This window comes from Salmo trutta, chromosome 15 (assembly GCF_901001165.1).
Source record: "Salmo trutta chromosome 15, fSalTru1.1, whole genome shotgun sequence".
Classification (NCBI taxonomy): Eukaryota; Metazoa; Chordata; class Actinopteri; order Salmoniformes; family Salmonidae; genus Salmo; species Salmo trutta.
Genome location: NC_042971.1, coordinates 50,965,340 through 50,984,963, shown reverse-complemented (window position 1 = coordinate 50,984,963; position 19,624 = coordinate 50,965,340). Strand labels below are relative to the sequence as shown.

At 41.7% G+C, this 19,624-nt stretch overlaps 1 protein-coding gene across 5 annotated transcripts; it reads left to right on the top strand.

Moving 5' to 3' along the window:
• The first annotated feature begins 840 nt into the window (after positions 1–840).
• On the top strand, positions 841–19,013 carry LOC115149271 (SH3 domain-binding protein 2). Of its 5 annotated transcripts, none has more exons than XM_029691974.1 (13): positions 841–869; positions 6,046–6,185; positions 6,513–6,615; positions 9,635–9,752; positions 12,467–12,534; positions 12,812–12,897; positions 13,002–13,073; positions 13,333–14,017; positions 14,184–14,304; positions 15,391–15,446; positions 15,657–15,732; positions 16,077–16,136; positions 16,269–19,013. In XM_029691974.1, exons 2-13 carry the CDS (start codon positions 6,050–6,052, stop codon positions 16,404–16,406), a joined length of 1,719 nt encoding a protein of 572 aa, XP_029547834.1. In that variant the 5' UTR covers positions 841–869; positions 6,046–6,049; the 3' UTR covers positions 16,407–19,013. The 5 variants fall into 5 exon arrangements, with proteins under 5 accessions (XP_029547834.1, XP_029547832.1, XP_029547831.1 ...); XM_029691972.1 differs by lacking the exon at positions 841–869 and adding an exon at positions 1,309–1,797 and having other exon boundaries at positions 14,187–14,304; XM_029691971.1 differs by lacking the exon at positions 841–869 and adding an exon at positions 1,315–1,797.
• Positions 19,014–19,624: the final 611 nt, after the last annotated feature.

Here is a 19,624-nt window from a genome sequence, read left to right as displayed (position 1 = left end):
CATTTTGTTTAACCCTTTCAAGATACCAAAGGACACTTACAGAGTAAGAAATAGAATAAAAAGTAACAAACTTCAACATGTGTCACGGCTGTTTAAAGGATCGGACCAAGGCGCAGCGTGTTTGTAGTTCCACATATTTATTATTATCGTGAAACGTTGCAATACACCAGATATTTCAAATAAAAAAACAACAAAACCGTGACGCAGAGAGAATACACACTACTCACAAATTAACAACCCACAAACACAAGTGGAAAAACCCCCTACATAAATATGATCTCCAATTAGAGACAACGAGAACCGGCTGCCTCAAATTGGAGATCATCCCAACAACCCCAACATAGAAATAGAAACCTAGAAACCCACATAGAAACAGAAAACCACCCAAAAACACCCCCTGTCACGCCCTGACCTACTCTACTATAGAAAATGACATCTTACAAGGGTCAGGACGTGACAACATGACATTTCTAAAAGCAAAATACAATACAAAAAGGACCATGGCACCCACATTTTCTTTTTAATAGCTTAATTACAGTATAGGCCTATCACAGCATTTGATTTGGAATCTAATGTATCCAAATGTGGAGCACTTATCTACATTTTAAGAGAAGTTGATGCTGTGCGTATTTCTCTTCAATGTCGCATGAAGCTTGGACTAAGTTATATTTAGTGAATGATCTAAAGACATGGGCGTGACAAGTTGTTTCAAGTGTTCTGGCTTGTGTACATGCTTAGCCTTCAAGTTGTAAATGGGAGGGTACCAGTGTACTTGATGGTTCTAAATAAGTGCAGGAAGTGGCCTTGTGTTCACTGCAAATCATTGATGTTAAGAAGAGAGAGCAGTTTACTTCTGCAGGACTCAATGGGTAAGCACAATATTCATGTTAAATTAACATAATTTAGCTGCTGATATTGTTAATAGTCTGTTTAATGGATCTATGGACAGGGTTTTTCCTTGTGCTGTATATTTAAAATTTGTGAATTGTTATTGTTTAGTACTCATGGATCACTTATGAGAGGCCACGCTAATACCATAAGCTAACCTTCTGTGCTACCAGCTACGTCCTTTAGCAAGCTTTGATATTTGGTCTACACATAGGATGTTGATCAAAGGACACTAGAAAGTAAGAAAGTAGTTTGTGTTATTAATATGTAATAACCATTTTTTATGTATTACACATTGTTGATGTGCTGTATTACTCTCAGATGCACGTGATTTGGATGCACATTGTAGAATACAGAATACATGTAGAATGTAGAATACATGGTGTTCTGCCTATAGGTCATAGTGGCACTCTCGGGATATTTGTCCGTGACGGTGTGACCCCTTTCATTGTTCCATGGTGCTGGGGGGTGGAAAGTCCCTCCAACAGCCAGCACACTGTCTGTGGCCCTGTGGGCTGAGAGGCTGAATGTATGAGGGCGTCGTCCAATCAGCCGCTCCGCCTCAGAGAGGAGGAAGTAGCTTCTCAGTCACGTCAGCCAATGTGGATAGTGGGCCCCGAGACGAGGCCCTCCGGAAATGTGCCGCTGGGTCTCAGCATTCAGGCAGCGCCTCAGACGGACAGCCCCACCAAGCTCTACCAGGAGTATCTATCTATTTATCAGTACAGTAGCACACTCTGTCTGTCTGTCCCTGTCTTCTGCACGTCCGTCTGTCTGCTCAACCTGTCGGAAATAACATGGTAGTGAGGACTGCCTTGCACCACCCATGGCTGTGTCAGTGAGAAAAAAGAAGTTGTTTGTCCTTGGGAGCAAGCCCAGCGTGAGAATGTGTTGGGAACGGGATTTCATGTAAGTGTGAGGCATAAGACTTTCCTACTTACTCAGTTTTTGTATATTTGGTGATGCAGTGAAAGAGAAAGACTTGAAGTCAGGTGTCAGTGAGATCATTCATGACAAGTAGCCCTACCAGTGTGGAAGAGGATGGCTATCGTGGTTTCAACTATCAATCTTTCTCACCAATGAATGTATGATGGTCAACAAACACTGATATGTCATCAATTTAACTGCTGGACAGCTTATTTTATTGGGAGTTATAAAGCAAAGGTGTTTGCAACTGTTTAAACACAGTCATATTGAAAATCCTGTTTACAGGAAACAAATTTGCACTCAAGGGCACTCCCATTCGTGAACACACACTTTTACTTGATCACTGTGTTACTCTGATTGTGATTAACATGTTCAGGAAAGTAAAAGGGACGCATCCCCTAAACTAAAGCGCTTAGTCCTGAATCTAAACTAAAGCGCTTAGTCCTGAATCTAAACTAAAGCTCTTAGTCCTTAATCTAAACTAAAGCTCTTAGTCCTGAATCTAAACTGAAGCTCTTAGTCCTGAATCTAAACTAAAGCTCTTAGTCCTGAATCTAAACTAAAGCTCTATAGTCCTAAATCTAAACTAAAGTTCTTAGTCCTGAATCTAAACTAAAGCTCTTAGTCCTGAATCTCTAATGAGAGGAGCTGGTGCTTGTTTTGTCATGTTGCTGCTTTTCTACAGTATTTACTATTCTGGGTAGGCACTGCTTCCCTCTTTCTTTTCTCATATTATTAAACTGTGTGGAGTCTGTCATCAGAGTGACAGCTTCCTGTTGGGAGGCCATGCTCATATTAGGAGACAGGAAGTGATGCGGGGGAAAGCCAAGCTCCCCCAAAAAGCAGAATGAGGTTGTTGCTGCTACAGGGTGGCCTACCATGAGTGAATGCTGCAAGAAATGCACATACTATGTTTAGTCGGAAACTTTGTTGACCAGGGGAACAGAAACCCATTCACCTGTGAATTCTTATTTTTTTTAAAGGCCCAGTGTTGTCAATGTAATTGTCCTTTGTTTTATATATATTTCCACACTATGAGGTTGGAATAATACTGTGAAAATGATGATAATGATGGTAATGCCCTCTTTGTGTAAGACCTGTTTTGAAAAGACCGCCTGAAAATTCAACCTGTTTTGGTGGGATGGAATTTCAGGCCTGCCTGGTGTCCTCACCAATAAGAAAGAGTTCCAAACCTCTCTGCCAATAACAGCAATTTTTTCTGTTTTCCCCTCCCAACTCAGAACATTCCCAGACGGTCCTAGCAATTATTATTGTTTCTATTTCAGTTTCTTTTTGACCATTTTATTTGAAAACAATCACAGCAAAGTACTTAATAGTTACCTAGAAATGATTTGATATTGAGATAAAAACAGCTTCATTGGACCTTTTACAACAGAAAATCCTCATGTTCCCTACATGGCCTTGCTTACTCCACTTCCTTTGTGGAGAAGGCCTACACCTTTAGACTGTCCAACAGCTGTGAGTGTTGTACACCTGTGAGACTATGCTCATCAACGTTCTTCCGACTGTGGTGGAACCAGCTGCTATTAGTTTTTTCATTAACAACTTGGCAATATTGTGATGGGAAATCCCATGACAAACACATTCCTATTTATAGGACCTTCAATCAGAGACAACGATAGACAGCGGCCTCCAACTAAAGGCCCCAAAACCAATTAGCTAAACATAGAAATACAAACGACTAGACTGAACATAGAAATAAACTAACATAGAACAATAACCAAAACCCTGGACTAATAAATCAAATACCCCCTCTACATGAACACATACACAAACACACCCTGAACCACATAAAACAAATACCCCCTGCCACATCCTGACCAAAGAACAAATTACTGGTCAGGACGTGACAACACCTTTGTGGTTGTTTCCATTTTAATGTGTAGATCAGGAAGGAAGGAGTAGTGTAAAGTCTACCAAACTCTCTCATGAAAAGGGCAAAATCATAGTTGCATCGGTGAGAGCACACTGTGAATTGTTCACACTGTATTTTTGAAAAACAGTTTCCTCTAGAAACATGGGTTGTGTTGAGTAGTTTGCCGGTAGATTGTTCCAGGCAGCAGTAGGAAGTAGGTTTGAATAATTACCTGGTATTTTATACTTGCCACTCCTGTTTACCATCTGAGTTCCTGGCAAAAGGAGTTCTCTAATCCTAATTAGCATCTCTGTCTCACTAAGCAGGGAGGTTAGAGAGTTCAGAATCCACATGGTTGTGCTGAAAAGCACTTCTTACATTCAAGGTGACTGTGGATTTGGACCCTATAAAGGGATACTTTGAGATTTTTCCCCAGTCAGATGAACTTGTGGATACCATTTTTATGTATCTGTGTCCAGTATGAAGGAAGTCAAAGGTAGTTTCGCGAGCCAATGCTTACTAGCGTTAGCGCATTGACTGGAAGTCTATGGGTATCTGCTAGAATGCTAAAGTATCCCTTTAATCAAGTTTGTTTTGTTGATTATTACTGACGACAAATACATCTGAATATTGTAATATGTCATAGCTCTGATAATGCATTTCTCTCACTTATTATATATAAGATACGGTTAACTGCAATGAGTTAGGTGTAATGGAAATTATTCTTCACACAAAGAGACCATTCTGTTCATGCAGTCCTCCATTGTTAATCAGAGAGTAAAGTTCCTAATTTAATCTCTTTCCCCTTTACAACCACAAGTATCCAACACCAAAAATAGCAAGAGCATGCAGTTAGGTTGGTGGAATGAATCTGTCCGTAGGTCCCACACCATGCATGCCTTTTGAACAGCGGTTATCGCTTCCCAGTGGAAACAACACAAACATCAAAAGGTGGCTGCAGGACAGATAAATGCTGCCGTTGTCCTTTCAAGTCCCCTTGAAGCAGAGGCCACAAACAGGTCAGAAATTACCAAGCCACCCAACTGAGTCCACCCAACTGAGTCCAACGTCAGTCTGCTTGCCTCGGCACAGTTCAATTTAGATACTTAAGATACGTTGCATAAACACATTTAAACATGAAAGCGTTTGCAGAAATACTTCATACTTTTCTTCCCCGGCCTAATCCACGAATCAGACTAAACTACATTCCTGCATCCTTATTGAATCTCCCTGCCTGGCTGTTTCCTCCTGTAGAGAGTTAAATGACCCCTGACTGACTCTGGGGAGAGATGCAGATTCCCCATGCCTCATTTCCATCCTCATCTAACAGTCAGATCTTGCACCCCTGCACCCGTCCCTTGGATGTCAACGGAAGCCCCTCTCCCCGCCTCTTGCTAGTATATTTGTCCTTGTGGGTCTGGAGGCTGCTGGTTTCCCTGTACTCCCTCCCAGAAGGCAGGCAGCCATCGTCAGGGCAAGGAAAGGCAAGGCAGGCACAGTGGGCGGCAAGGCAGGATGCACACAACACAGGGTGCAATCAACAGCTCTGAAAGGGCATGAGGCACATTCCAGGGGAAACGTCCAGTTTCCTGTCCGCTTGTCCGGTTCAGGGTCAAGATTTGAGACTGCAGGTTTTCCGGCTGTATTAGAGTTTTAGAGATTTAGAGGAGAGTGTGGTGTGTGTCTGTCTGAGTCTGCCTTAGCGCGCCCTCTCTCTGTCTCAGTCTGATTTAGAAGTTAGCAGAGTCAGAGTGGTGTGGTTCTCTCATTGGGTTTATTCATGGATCTCCTCAGGGAGAGCTCAGCAGTTCAGACCCTCAGGAGACGAATGAGTAGGAGGTAAGCTGCTGATGGGGCACGTTTCCCAGGCATTATGACTAGGGTTTAGATTGGGTGGCAGACCTATTGGCTGGGATGCTTGTTTCTTTGTTTCTATATCTATGTAGAATTGATGTGGTGTCATTGTTGATGGAACTTAATGAGGACAAATTGCAGTGAAATGTTTGCTGTCTTGTGAGTTTGAAGTGGAGAGAAAGTTGCTGGGTCAGGATATGTAAGATGTTTTCTAGGACTGAGCTGTTATGAGATGTTTATTTTATTATATTGATATGGTCTGAATTCTCAAGTCTTCAAGTGCTTCTTGCTCATGATGTGTTACTGTTTTTGTACAATCAGATTCAGAGTTCACTGTGGTCTTATTGAACGATGCAGCTGCTGAGAGAATAATTTAGCGTTGCATCTCAGAAATGTCAAGTTAAATAAACATATATGAACCCATATGTTCAGCCCACTGCCAGGTCTATGATATGTACTGTGGTGTATGATGTGTTATTTCTCCCTCCTTGTACCCTCAGAAACATGACTTCAGCAGAGATCTCCTGGCCCATCCCCATGAGGGCCATCGGGGCCCAGAACCTGCTCACCATGCCAGGGGGTGTGTGCCACTCTGGGTATGTGCACAAGAAAGGAGGGAGCCAGTTCAGCCTTATGAAGTGTGAGTAGCCCTACAGTACATAACATACATACATTACATACATACATACATACATACATACATACATACATACATACATACATACATACATACATACATACATACATACATACATTACATGGCTCATTAATGTTTACTGTACCAAGGGATTCTGACAAAGGTCTGAGATGAGTGGCACTGCATACTTTCATCTCAACACAACATTTATTTCACCAGTCCTGGAGCAGAGTTGGAGATTCATCAAATTAGGAAGAACATATTTGCTTTTATGCCTGGCTTATTTGTGAGACCTTTCTTTGTGTTTTCTTTCCTTCTGCAATCTTACAGGGCCTCTTCGCTACTTAATCATCCACAAGGGATGTGTGTATTACTTCAAGAGCAGCACCAGTCCTGCACCGCAAGGAGCTTTCTCTCTCAATGGCTACAACAGGTCAGTGTTCACTATTGTGTCCTTCTTTTTGCACAGAAGTACATGAATTTGAATAGGCTTCGGCAAAACATGTTGGCATTCTCACATAGGCCTACATATGATTATTAATGTTTAAAATACAGCTGGTATTGTCAGTTGCAATCAGTTTGTTATGCAGAGAAATCCTGATCAGATGAGAAAGTCTGCTGACAATGAAAGCATTTCTCAATGTGCTGTTCTTTCCCACCTGGACAAAAGGAACACCAACGTGAGAATGCTGTTCATTGACTGTAGCTCAGCATTCAATATCATAGTGCCCTCCAAGCTCATCACTAAGCGAAGGACCCTGGGACTGAACACCTCCCTCTGCAACTGGATCCTGGACTTCATGACAGGCCGGCACCCCAGGTGGTGATGGTAAGCAACAACACATCTGGAACGCTGACCCTCAACACGGGGGCCCCTCATGGGTGCGTGCTTAGTCCGCTCCTGTACTCCCTGTTTACCCTTTGACTGCGTGGTTACACACAACTCCAACACCATCATTAAGTTTGCAGAGGACACAATGGTGGTAGGCCTGATCACCGACGACGATGAGACAGCATATAGGGAAGATGTCAGAGACTTGGCAGTGGTGCCAGGACAACAACCTGTCCCTCAACGTCAGCAAGACAAAGGAGCTGATCGTGTACTAGGGGCCGAGCACATCCCCATTCACATCGACAGGGCTGTAGTGGAGCGGGTCGAGAGCTTCAAGTTCCTCGGTGTCCACATCACTAAGGTCCTATCATGGTCCAAACACACCAACACAGTCGTGAAGAGGGCACGACAACATCTCTTCCCCCTCAGGAGGCTGAAAAGATTTGGCATGGGTCCTCAGATCCTACAAAAGTTCTACAGCTGCACCATTGAGAGCATCTTGACTGGCTGCATCACTGCTTGGTATGGCAACTGCTTGGCATCAGACCTCAAGGCGCTACAGAGGCGCTACAGACCTCAAGGCGCTACATCACTGGGGCTGAGCTCCCTGCCATCCAGGACCTCTATACCAGGCGGTGTCAGAGGAAGGCCCTAAGAATGTTAAAAGACTTCAGCCACCCAGGTCATAGACTGGAGCACCAAGTCTGGGACCAAAAGGTTCCTGAACAGCTTCTACCCCCAAGCCATAAGACTGCTGAACAGTTAATCACATGTTTACTCTGAGTATTTGCATTGACCCCCTTTCTTTTTGCACTGACTCTGTTGCACCGGCTCTATTCACACTTACTGGACTCTACCCACATACTCACTGGACTCTACCCACACACTCACTGGACTCTACCCACACACTCACTGGACTCTACCCACACACTCACTGGACTCTACCCACACACTCACTGGACTCTACCCACACACTCACTGGACTCTACCCACACACTCACTGGACTCTACCCACACACTCACTGGACTCTACCCACACACTCACTGGACTCTACCCACACACCCACTGGACTCTACCCACACACCCACTGGACTCTACCCACACACTCACTGGACTCTACCCACACACACACTCTCACTACATACGCTCACACACACAAAACACACAAACACATGTATATTGACGCCACACACACAGTCACAACATAGACACTTTCAAACTCTTTCACAGTCTTCACATACGCTTCTGCTGCTCTGTTTACTATCTATCCTGATTGCCTGGTCAACCCTACCTACATGCACATATTACCTAAAATATCTCAACTACCTCGTACCCCTGCACATTGACTTGGTACTCCTTGTATATAGTCTTGTTATTGTTGTTTTATTGTGTTACTATTTATTTTCAGATTTTTGGGGGGCAAACTTTTCTTGTTGGGAAAGGGCGCGTAGGCATTTTTTATGGTAAAGTCTACACCTGTTGTATTCGTTTCATGTGACAAATACAATTTGATTGGATTTTGAGTGTTGATGTGCCACTACCTGCTGAATGAGATCATCTCTATAAAGGTTGTAGAGGTTTTGCTTACAATTACCAAACACTCGTCATATCGTCATATCAATTCATACATCAGGTCACAAGCCAATAATGGAGACGGCAATGTTCAACCATCTCTTTTCCATATTTGTTTGACATTTGGAAAGTTAAAGTGGCTATTGAAGTAGGCTCTATCATACCCTGTGGTGTTTTCATTGAGTTCCTTCCTCTGAGTCCTTCCCTATAGAGGTATGCTGCAATTCCATGGTGGTAACTGTGTAACTGTATAATTACATGTCTGGAGTCTCCTCTCCCTGCTGAGGCTGAGTATAAATAGAGCTTTAATACAGCTGTGCAGCTCTAGCACACTGAAACATGACCAGGCCTATTCAGCTCACACAGCATACTGGATGTGACATAGGAGGCATGATATGTTATTACAGCAATAATGTGATGAAAACGGTAATACATTAATAAACCAATGACACAGTTGCCAGATGGTTTCACCCACAAAATGTGAAATTGGATTGGTCAGAGTGAGGGGGCTTGTACTTTATGTATATACCCTGAGTGTACAAAACATTAAGAACACCCCCCCCCCCCACTCCGATGCGTCCCACAGTTGTCAAGTTTGCTGGATGTCCTTTGGGTGGTGGGCCATTTTTTATACACACGGGAAACTATTGAATGTGAAAAATGGAGCAGCGTTGCAGTTCTTGACACAAACAGGCTAGCACCTACTACCATACCTCATTCAAAGGCACTTAAATCTTTTGTCTTGTCCATTCACTCTCTGAACGGCACACTTACACGATCCATGTCTCAGTTGTCTCAAGGCTTAAGAAACCTTCTTTAACCTGTCTCTTCCCCTTCATCTACACTGATTTGAAGTGGATTTAACAAGTGACATCAGTAAGAGATCATAGCTTTCACCTGGATTCACCTGGTTAGTCTGTCATGGAAAGACCAGGCATTCTTAATGTTTTGTACACTCAGTGTATACTGTATTTGTTTCATAAATGTAAGCTACTTATGTAGTGTTCTTTAATGTGTGGTTTCAGTTTCTATTCCTCTCATTGGCAGGGTGATGAGGGCAGCAGAAGAGACCACCTCCAGTAACGTGTTTCCCTTCAAAATTGTCCACTTCAGTAAGAAACACCGTACCTGGTACTTCTCAGCAGCCAGTGAGGATGAGAGAAGGGTGAGGGGCGATACGTACAGATTAAGAACCTCTCACATTCCTAGTAACAGTACATATATAATGAATTATTTATATATGTGTGTGTACCAGTCAAAAGTTTGGACACACCTACTCATTCATGGGTTTTTCCTTATTTGTATTATTTTCTACATTGTAGAATAATAGTGAACACATCAAAACTATGAAATAACACATGGAATCATGTAGTAACCAAAAAGTGTAGTAACCAAATCATGTAGTAACCAAATCTGTCACGACTGTGTGTATGAACGGACCAAGGCGCAGCGTGATTATCGTTCCACATCTTTAATATATTGTGAAACTTAACCAAACAAACAAACAAACAAACAAACAAACAAACAAACAAACAAACAAACAAACAAACAAACAAACAAACAAACAAACAAACAAACAAACAAACAAACAAACAAACAGTGATGACAGCGGTGCCACATGCACTAACTCAAAATAATCTCCCACAAACACAGGTGGGAAAAACAACTACTTAAATATGATCCCCAATTAGAGACAACGATGACCAGCTGCCTCTAATTGGGAATCATACAAAAACCCCAACATAGAAAAAAGAAACTAGAGCACAACATAGAAAAATAAACTAGATAAACCCCCCAGTCACGCCCTGACCTACTCTACCATAGAAAATAAGAGCACTCTATGGACGTGACAAAATCAAAATATATTTTATATTTGAGATTCTTCAAAGTAGACACCCTTTGCCTTGATGACAGCTTTCACACTCTTGGCATTCTCTCAACCAGCTTCACAAGGTAGTCACCTAGAATGCATTTAAATTAACAGGTGTGCCTTATTAAAAGTTCATTTGTGGAATTTCTTTCCTTCTTAATGCTTTGGAGCCAATCAGTTGTGTTGTGACAAGGTAGGGTGGTATACAGAAGATAGCCCTATTTGGTAAAAGACCAAGTCCATATTATGTCAAGAACAGCTCAAATAAGCAATGAGAAATGACATCATTATTTTAAGACATGAAGGTCAGTCAATCTGGAAAATGTCAAGAACTTTTAAAGTTTTTTCAAGTGCAGTCGCGAAAACCATCAAGCGCTATGATTAAACTGGCTCTCATGAGGACCGCCACAGGAAAGGAAGACCCAGAGTTACCTCTGCTGCAGAGGATAAGTTCATTAGCGTTAACTGCACCTCAGATTGCAGCCCAAATAAATACTTCACAGAGTTCAAGTAACAGACACATCTCAACATCAACTGTTCAGAGGAGACTGTGTGAATCAGACCTTCATGGTCTAATTGCTTCAAAGAAACCACTACTAAAGGACATCAATAAGAAGAAGAGACTTGGCCCAAAGAACACGAGCAATGGACAATGGAAATCTGTCCAAATTCTGAGATTTTTGGTTACGACTACCATGTACTTTGAAGGATCTAAAATATATTTTGATTTGTTTAACGCTTTTTTTGCTTTCTACATGATTCCATATGTATTATTTCATAGTTTTGATGTCTTCACTATTATTCTACAAACTAGAATATAGTAAAAATGAGACTTAAAACCCTTGAATGAGTAGGTGTGTCCAAGCTTTTGACTAGTGTGTGTGTGTGTGTGTGTGTGTGTGTGTGTGTACACACACTACATGACCAAAAGTATGTGGACAGCTGCTCGTCGAACATCTCATTCCAAAATAATGGGCATTAATATGGAGTTGGTCCCCCCCTTCAATGGGGTTGAGGTTAGTTATTTATTCATCAGGCAAGTCACGTTATTCATCACTGATCTCAACAAACCATTTCTGTATGGATCTCGAATTGTGCACGTGGCCATTGTCATGCTGAAACAGGAAAGGGCCTTCCCCAAACTGTTGCCACAAAGTTGGAAGAGCAGAATCATTTTGAATGTCATTGTACACTAGCGTAAAGATTTCCCTTCACTGGAACTAAGGGGCCTAGCCCGAACCATGAAAAATAGCCCCAGACCATTATTCCTCCTCCACCAGACTTTATAGTTGGCACTATGCATTGGGGTAGGTAGTGTTCTCCTGGCATCCGCCAAACACAGATTTGTCCGTTGGACTGCCAGATGGTGAAGTGTGAGTCATCACTATATATATTCCATGGCTGCTCGGCCATGGAAACCCATTTCATGAAGCTCCCGAAGAACAGTTGTGCTGACGTTGCTTCCAGAGGCAGTTTGGAACTTGGTAGTGAGTGTTGCAACCGAGGACAGACGATTTTTACGCGCTATGCGCTTCAGCACTCGTCCTGTTCTGTGAGCTTGTGTGGCCTACCACTTTGTGGCTGAGCCATTGTTGCTCCTAGATGTTTCCACTTCACAATAACAGCACTTACAGTTGACCGGGGGGCAGCTCTAGCAGTTCAGAAATTAGATGAACTGAGGTGGCATCCAATGATGGTGCCACATTGAAAGTCACTGAGCTCTTCAGTAAGGCCATTCTACTGCCAATGTTTGTCTATGGAGATTGCATGGCGGTGTGCTCGATTTTATACACCTTTCAGCAACTGATCTGGCTGAAATAGCCAAATCCACTAATTTGAAGGGGTGTCCATATACTTTTGATTATATAGTGTATATATACATAGTGAAATGTATGCACTCACTACTTACTGTAAGTTGCTCTGGATAAGAGCATCTGTGAAATGAATAAAATGTCAAATGTAAATGTATTAATCACAATGTTATACTGATTATTTTTGTCTACTGAAAGAAATGGATGCGAAATCTGCGGAAAGAAATTGATCACTACAATGACAGAAGGGATTCACATGTTCCAAGGTAAGTCAACACAACCCTTCCTTCACACAATCATATCATCTGTGGTTACTTCCTTTTTCTGATAAATAGTAGACAGTTTGGCTGCACGCTCTGATTGACTTTCTGAACCTGTAGATTTTATCTTCTAGATTAATATACAGTGTAAGCTCTTGCTGTGTTATAACAAGTATGCATGGGAGTCAGTGAATACATGATTAGTGAATTTATTAAATACAAGGTGATCAATGTAGTCCTCCCTCTGTCCTTAGTAGACAATAACAATACTCTGTTGCCATAGTGACTCCGAATCTGATGCAGACAGCTTCTATGGATCGATCGAGCGCCCCATGGACATAACCCATACCACAGATGACCCAGAAGGCAGTAAGACATACTACTCACTTCTGAAGCAATATGGCTCAGTTTCACAACACTTGTTTCATACAATTAACTCTGTGCACTAACAATGATGTCATTTTCATGTCTAGATTACATGTTAGAGGATGAAGACGACGATGAGGATGACTATGAAAAACCAGATAGCCCACCAACATCTACAGGTAGGCCTACAGAATAGTAAATGTCTTTGAGTTTGATGCTGTCTTTCATGTGGCTGGTGCTGTAACTGTGATAAACTGCCCTTGATGGGATTGGCATGTCATCACAATTCAAACTAATGGCCCCATCTTTTATGGCTAAATGATAACTAAGCTGAAATAATTTTGAATCCTATCTTTTAATCAGTGATTTACTGTATTACAAACGCACGTTTTCCAGTTTTTTTCTGTCTCTGACTATCGCATTATGCTGCTATTGAAGGAAGGCCAACCGTTCCACCACCATCCTACCCACCTCCTCCAGTCCCATGCCAGTTCAGACAAGAGTCCATGTCAGGATTCTGCAAAGGTCTCCCCCCTCCCGTGCTCGGCCCCATCAGGAGCCCCACCAGCCCCCTTCCAAAGAAACCGCCAGCGCCCTTACCTCCACCCAAGCTCGGTGAGGTCAGCCACAACCACCATGGACACAAGGACATCCCAAATAAGGGCCCCCCTCAACCTCCTCCCACCCACCTCAAGCCTAGCCCAGAGAGGAGTGCATGGAGTCCTAAGAGCCCGATCCCCCCTCCCCCTCCCATGGCCAACCTAAAGAAGCAGGCGATGATGGGGCACATGTCAATCTCCACCATAGCTGGGGGGAAACATAAAGACAGGATGCCCCCTGTTCCAGTGACCATGCAGTCTCCCCCCACCCTGATCATCTGCAGCGACCTGGAAAGGAAGATGGTGCTGCACTCCAGCCCTAGTCCACCGGGTTTCCGTGGCAACAAACCCAGTCACATTCCGAGCATGCCAAACCACTGCCTCAGCTCCAGACCAGCTCCAGATCTCCCACCACAGGCCTTGCCAGCACTGAACCACACCAAGCCTGGACTGTACAAACCACCCCTGGTACCCAAACTTCCATGTCCTGCGGCCAAGCCTAAACCACCTGGAGGGTCAGCACAGTAAGTGTCTCCTTTCAGTTTCCTACAGATATAGGTCATTCCTCTTTCCTTTCATAGAGGAAAACTTTACTTTTTGCTCTGTTGAACTATAATTTGATTTCAAGATTGTTATATTTTACACAACACACAAATACAGCACAGTTTAAAACACCCCCTTTCTTCTCAGAAGATCTTCTCCAGATGGACAAAGCTTCCGGACCCCAGTGGACGAGGTGCCTGCCTCTTTAAGAAAGAGCAGGGATCCATCCAAGGACACTGACTATGACTCTGATGAAGACTATGAGAATGTAAGCACCCTCTATATTCTCATTTACATTTTTGCATTTAAGTAATTTAGTAGACGCTTTTAACCGGAACGACTAGGGTTAAGTGCATTGCTCAAGGGCACAGACACATTTTTCACCCAGTCGAATCGAACCAGCGACCTTTCAATTACTGGCCCAACGCTCTTAACCGCTAGACTACCTGCCACCCGTTCTCCATCAACTACAACTCTAGTTTACACAGGCTATGAGAAAAACACCTGCGTTATGTGGTGTGGTTTTGTGTATGTTGTTTTGTTGTCAAGTTTACTCAATTCCACAGACTCATTAAACAATCATGTTCAGTGGACTACAGATTAGTCTCATTGATCAGTGGACTACAGATTAGTCTCATTGATCAGTGGACTACAGATTAGTCTCATTGATCAGTGGACTACAGATTAGTCTCATTGATCAGTGGACTACAGATTAGTCTCATTGATCAGTGTACTAAAGATTAGTCTCATTGATCAGTGTACTATAAATTAGTCTCATTGATCAGTGTACAATAGATTAGTCTCATTGATCAGTGTACAATAGATTAGTCTCATTGATCAGTGTACTAAAGATTAGTCTCATTGATAAGTGTACAATAGATTAGTCTCATTGATCAGTGTACTATAGATTAGTCTCATTGATCAGTGTACTATAGATTAGTCTCATTGATCAGTGTACAATAGATTAGTCTCATTGATCAGTGTACTATAGATTAGTCTCATTGATCAGTGTACTATAGATTAGTCTCATTGATCAGTGTACTATAGATTAGTCTCATTGATCAGTGTACAATAGATTAGTCTCATTGATCAGTGTACTATAGATTAGTCTCATTGATCAGTGTACTATAGAATAGTCTCATTGATCAGTGTACTATAGAATAGTCTCATTGATCAGTGTACTATAGAATAGTCTCATTGATCAGTGTACTATAGAATAGTCTCATTGATTAGTGTACTATAGAATAGTCTCATTGATCAGTGTACTATAGAATAGTCTTGGCCTGCTGACGCAATTCTGTCCTTCTAATGTGTCTGTTGTTGTTTTCTTTTCACACGTTGTTTCTGACCTCAGATGCAATTACCAGATTCTGTGTTCCTGGACACAACAGAAACAAGCAGTGTTGAAAAGTAAGACACACTTAATTATTTCTGTACTGAATTTTTGTTGAACACCCCCTGTTCATTTTTGTGTAATGGTCTTAAGCGCTCACTAGTGTTTGATCACAATGTGCTCGACCACCTCCTGAAAATCAGGTCTCTGTTTTCTCATGAGAGAAGAGCAGAACACATGTCTGACTGCAGTCTGACTGATGTATTATTAATGTGCTTTAATTGCAGGTTATTTAAGGAAAGCTCTAGAACACCACAGGACGGTCTCTACTGCTTCAGGAACTCAGGAACAAAAACATCAAAGGTACACCATGCATTTACATTTACATTTGAGTCATTTAGCAGTAGCTCTTATCCAGAGCGACTTACAGCTAGTGCATTCATCTTAAGGTAGCTAGGTGGGACAGCTACATATCACAGGCATAGTGAATACACTTTCCTCAATAAAGTAGCTATCAGCAAAGTCCGTGGGGTTGTGGTGGTGAGGAGGGGATTGTTTAGATACTCTTTGAAGTGGTAGGGTTTCAGGTGCTTTTCGCACCAACACATGCTGTGATGCATAAACAGGGGATTCACCACACATCACACGGTGATAATTGAAAGGAAACTGGTTTAGTGAATAATGTACATTTGTTCTCATTGAATCAGGTGCTGGTGGTGTGGGATGTGAGTGTGTGCAAGGCCAGAAACTACAGGCTCTTTGAGGAGGTCAGAACCACTGTCTTTACCTTCTCTGTGTACCAGGTCGATTGTCTGACAAAATCAATATTACAACAGAGGATTCCAGTACTATCTCTGTCTTGTTTGATGTTAATTTCATTGTGTTTGTTTATGGTTTAGGACTCCCGGCTGTTCCTGGAGTTAGAGATGACATTTTCCTCCCTGTCAGCCCTAGTGGAGCACTACCATAGCCACCCACTACCCAATCACGGCTCTCTGTGTCTGCAGAAGCCATATGGTTACATCGTGCCAAGGTGACCTTGCCATGACCCCGTCCTGAGGTCACGGCCTCATCTGCTCATATGAAGTCGCTCATCTTTGGCGTCTACCATGGTTCTGCCACTGTAATGAACTACAGTAGAAACTTACTACGGCTGAAACACAACCACAGTGCCCACTGTAAAGCAAGGCAGATTGTTGTATCTCTGTAACCGAGCCTGAGTAAATGTTGGAGCGGTTCTGGTGAATATCCTGGCATGGGCAGAGGTGCAACGAGTGCAGATGGTTGCAGTTGTTGAAGAAAATATGGCATCTGTGACAATGAGGGCAATGAGCTGTATAGGTCTTCCTGTATGCTGAACTGGAGTGCCACAGGTTTACAGAACACAGGTGTATTATGTGAGGACTACTGCAGGACTAGTGCTGTAAAGGTCTGTCATTACACTTGATAGCAGCAGGCAGGTGAACTGCTGTTGTGTTGTGAAGAATACATGTTGGAGTTAGCAAATGTTAAGATTTGTGGGTTGAATGCACATGCATGTCAGAATATTAAGCACTGCTTATGTATCATGCATTGAGGACCAACTTATTTTAAAAATCAAGTTGATGAAACATATCATATTATCTTCAGAAAAATGTATTATTCCAACCACAATGCAAACGCTCTACCTCTGTACCTCCCTATTTACTATTTTACCTCTGTCTCTTTCTCTCTACCTGTCTCTGTCCCTTAATCTCTCTCTTTACTTCACCATCTCTCCTCTCCTCTCCTCTCCTCTCCTCTCCTCTCCTCTCCTCTCCTCTCCTCTCCCTCCCTCCCTCCCTCCCTCCCTCCCTCCAATGCTTACATTATGATAACTGTGACATATGGTGCACAAAACTAGTGCTATCTATGATCATGTAATCACACTTTAAATGAAACTACCCACACGTGTAGTATTGCACTGTATAGAATTGTATGTATTGTAAAAATCCTTTTGTAAAGTTGTATATATATTATTTCTGATCATAAGAAAAATATTTTATAATGGATAACTGGATAACAGCAGAAGGCAGATATATATATTCCATTGGGTGACGCTGTTTGGTGACGCACCATTTAACCATGCCCATGCAATAGTCTGAGTGTGACTGAATTTATGTTGAAGATGCACTATGTTAAATATCTTTAACATAACCAAAAATATTGTCTTTTAAGCTGGTGTACAAAACCAAAAGTAAAAGATGCAAAAACAGAAGTTAAGAACGGGAAGCATAGAAATAGTGCACATAGAACAGCTTTACCGCTTCTTAGGCTTGCTTTCAATGAGAATGAAAGATCTATGACTCTCATGTCTATGTGAATTTGGTCAGTCACCCAAAAAGTGACATATTGTAGCTTTAAGTCACAGAAAATAATGAACTGAAATGACATCCACATAATTACAATCAGACTTTTTTCAGTAGAGAGTATTTTAGGTGAAATCATGGCTACTATATATTTCTATGTTGTAATCTTGCCTCATCTGTGTGTTATTCTCCAGCCCCGAGGACAAGTGAACAGAATCACACACTGGACACTCACTGATAGTGATGGGCAGACATTAGCTCAGATAAAATCTAAATCCACAATTTTTCACCCTCATTTTCATTATCTCCAGCACATGTGAAAACGGTGCATTTCTACGTTTTGTAGAAAAAAATATATAAAGTTAAAAAGTTCTCACTCTGGATAGAAACTCATTGTTTTTCTAACTTTTAAACCTAGCCTGTGATGTCACAGACAACCGTCTAAAAACAATTATAACAATAATACATTTATTTTGTATAGCGCTTTTCATTAGTGTTACCGCAAAGCTCTACATAGGCGAAAATAATTATAATAAAAGAAATACAATATAAACATCATACATTTAGAATCAAGGCAGGAAATAGCAATTATAAATCCTAAAAAGACGAAGAAAGAGGGACTATAAGAAAGATGTGATTTAAGGCCCATTTTATAAGTTCAAATTTTAGTACCTTATTTTAACCACAGATCATAGAAACGCACTGTTTTAATATATGTAGACACTGGTTTGGTGCAGAGATAATGAATATGAGGTTGAAAAGTGGCAGAATTGCACTTTAAGGAATGCTACAGCAGCAACACAAGCATCAGAGGAGCTGGTTCATTAAACATGCATACTAAATAAATCATTATAATGATATCGTGATTAATATTCAATGTCTTCACATCTTACTCAGTGAGGAGAATTGAGATTATATGACGTCTCTTTCAGACCTTGACAAGGAAGCCAGAACAAATAGTGCTCTAAATCACTTCTTATGTCTGTCTCTCCTTCTCTCTCCCTCTCCTCTCCTCCTCTACTTTGCCACAGCCATATCACCACCAGCATCACCACGTTAGCAGCACAGGATATTAGTGCACATTTCTTCAACTAGTTCATTAAATGGGAGACAGCAAAGACGAAAACCAATGCAAATGACAATTTCTGAAGGCAGGATTACTAAGATCCATCATTGTGAATTAATTAACACAGTCTAGAGACAGCACTGCCAGAATTATAGTATCTAATATGTCAAAATCCATTAAATTGAACATTTTTAAAGCTATTTGACAGTGGTAAATGACTCAATAAAATTATATTCGATGTTGAAACTACAGATCTTTTGGTTATGTCTCATAATTCTCTGGTAAAAAAATATATATATCACTGTTAGGGTTAGGTGATCATTAACTTGATTAAGAATTGTGCACACAACCATTTCAGTTTATTCAATCTTAGGTAGTACATCCTTTTCCAATCCATACGATTATAGTACTAAACCTGAGTTTACTTGTTTGCTACATTGTAAATGTATGTGTTGACATGTAAACATCAAAGTCTGCAAACAACACTAAATCCTGGGTTTACGTTTGCAAACCGCTCTGCATTATGGATTCGTCATTATGGAGAGAGACCCCATGATGATGCACAGTTGTACACTTTTGTTTTGGGGTGCCTGCAGAAATCTAGGACTGAAAGGCTGCATTTACACAGGCAGCCCAATTCTGATCTTTTCCCCTCTAATTGGTCTTTAGACCAAGCACATGAGATCTTTTCACAATAGATCTTTTTCAGAGCTGATCTGATTGGTCAACAGACAAAATGTGTGAAAAAAATACCAGAATTGGGCTGCCTGTCTAAACGCAGCCAAAGTGCCTCCAGCAGTGTTACCAGTACAACACTACTATGTCACTAAAGAGCAGGCAAGGTGCAGGAAGATTACTCAGT

Bases quoted from the DNA above. Each gene is read 5' to 3' on its own strand.
- LOC115149271 (XM_029691971.1), top strand. From the start codon at position 1,715: ATGGCTGTGTCAGTGAGAAAAAAGAAGTTGTTTGTCCTTGGGAGCAAG. The intron at 6,616-9,634 runs GTCAGTGTTCAC...TCTCATTGGCAG, and splicing joins TCTCTCAATGGCTACAACAG to GGTGATGAGGGCAGCAGAAG. The intron at 9,753-12,466 runs GTGAGGGGCGAT...GTCTACTGAAAG, and splicing joins CCAGTGAGGATGAGAGAAGG to AAATGGATGCGAAATCTGCG.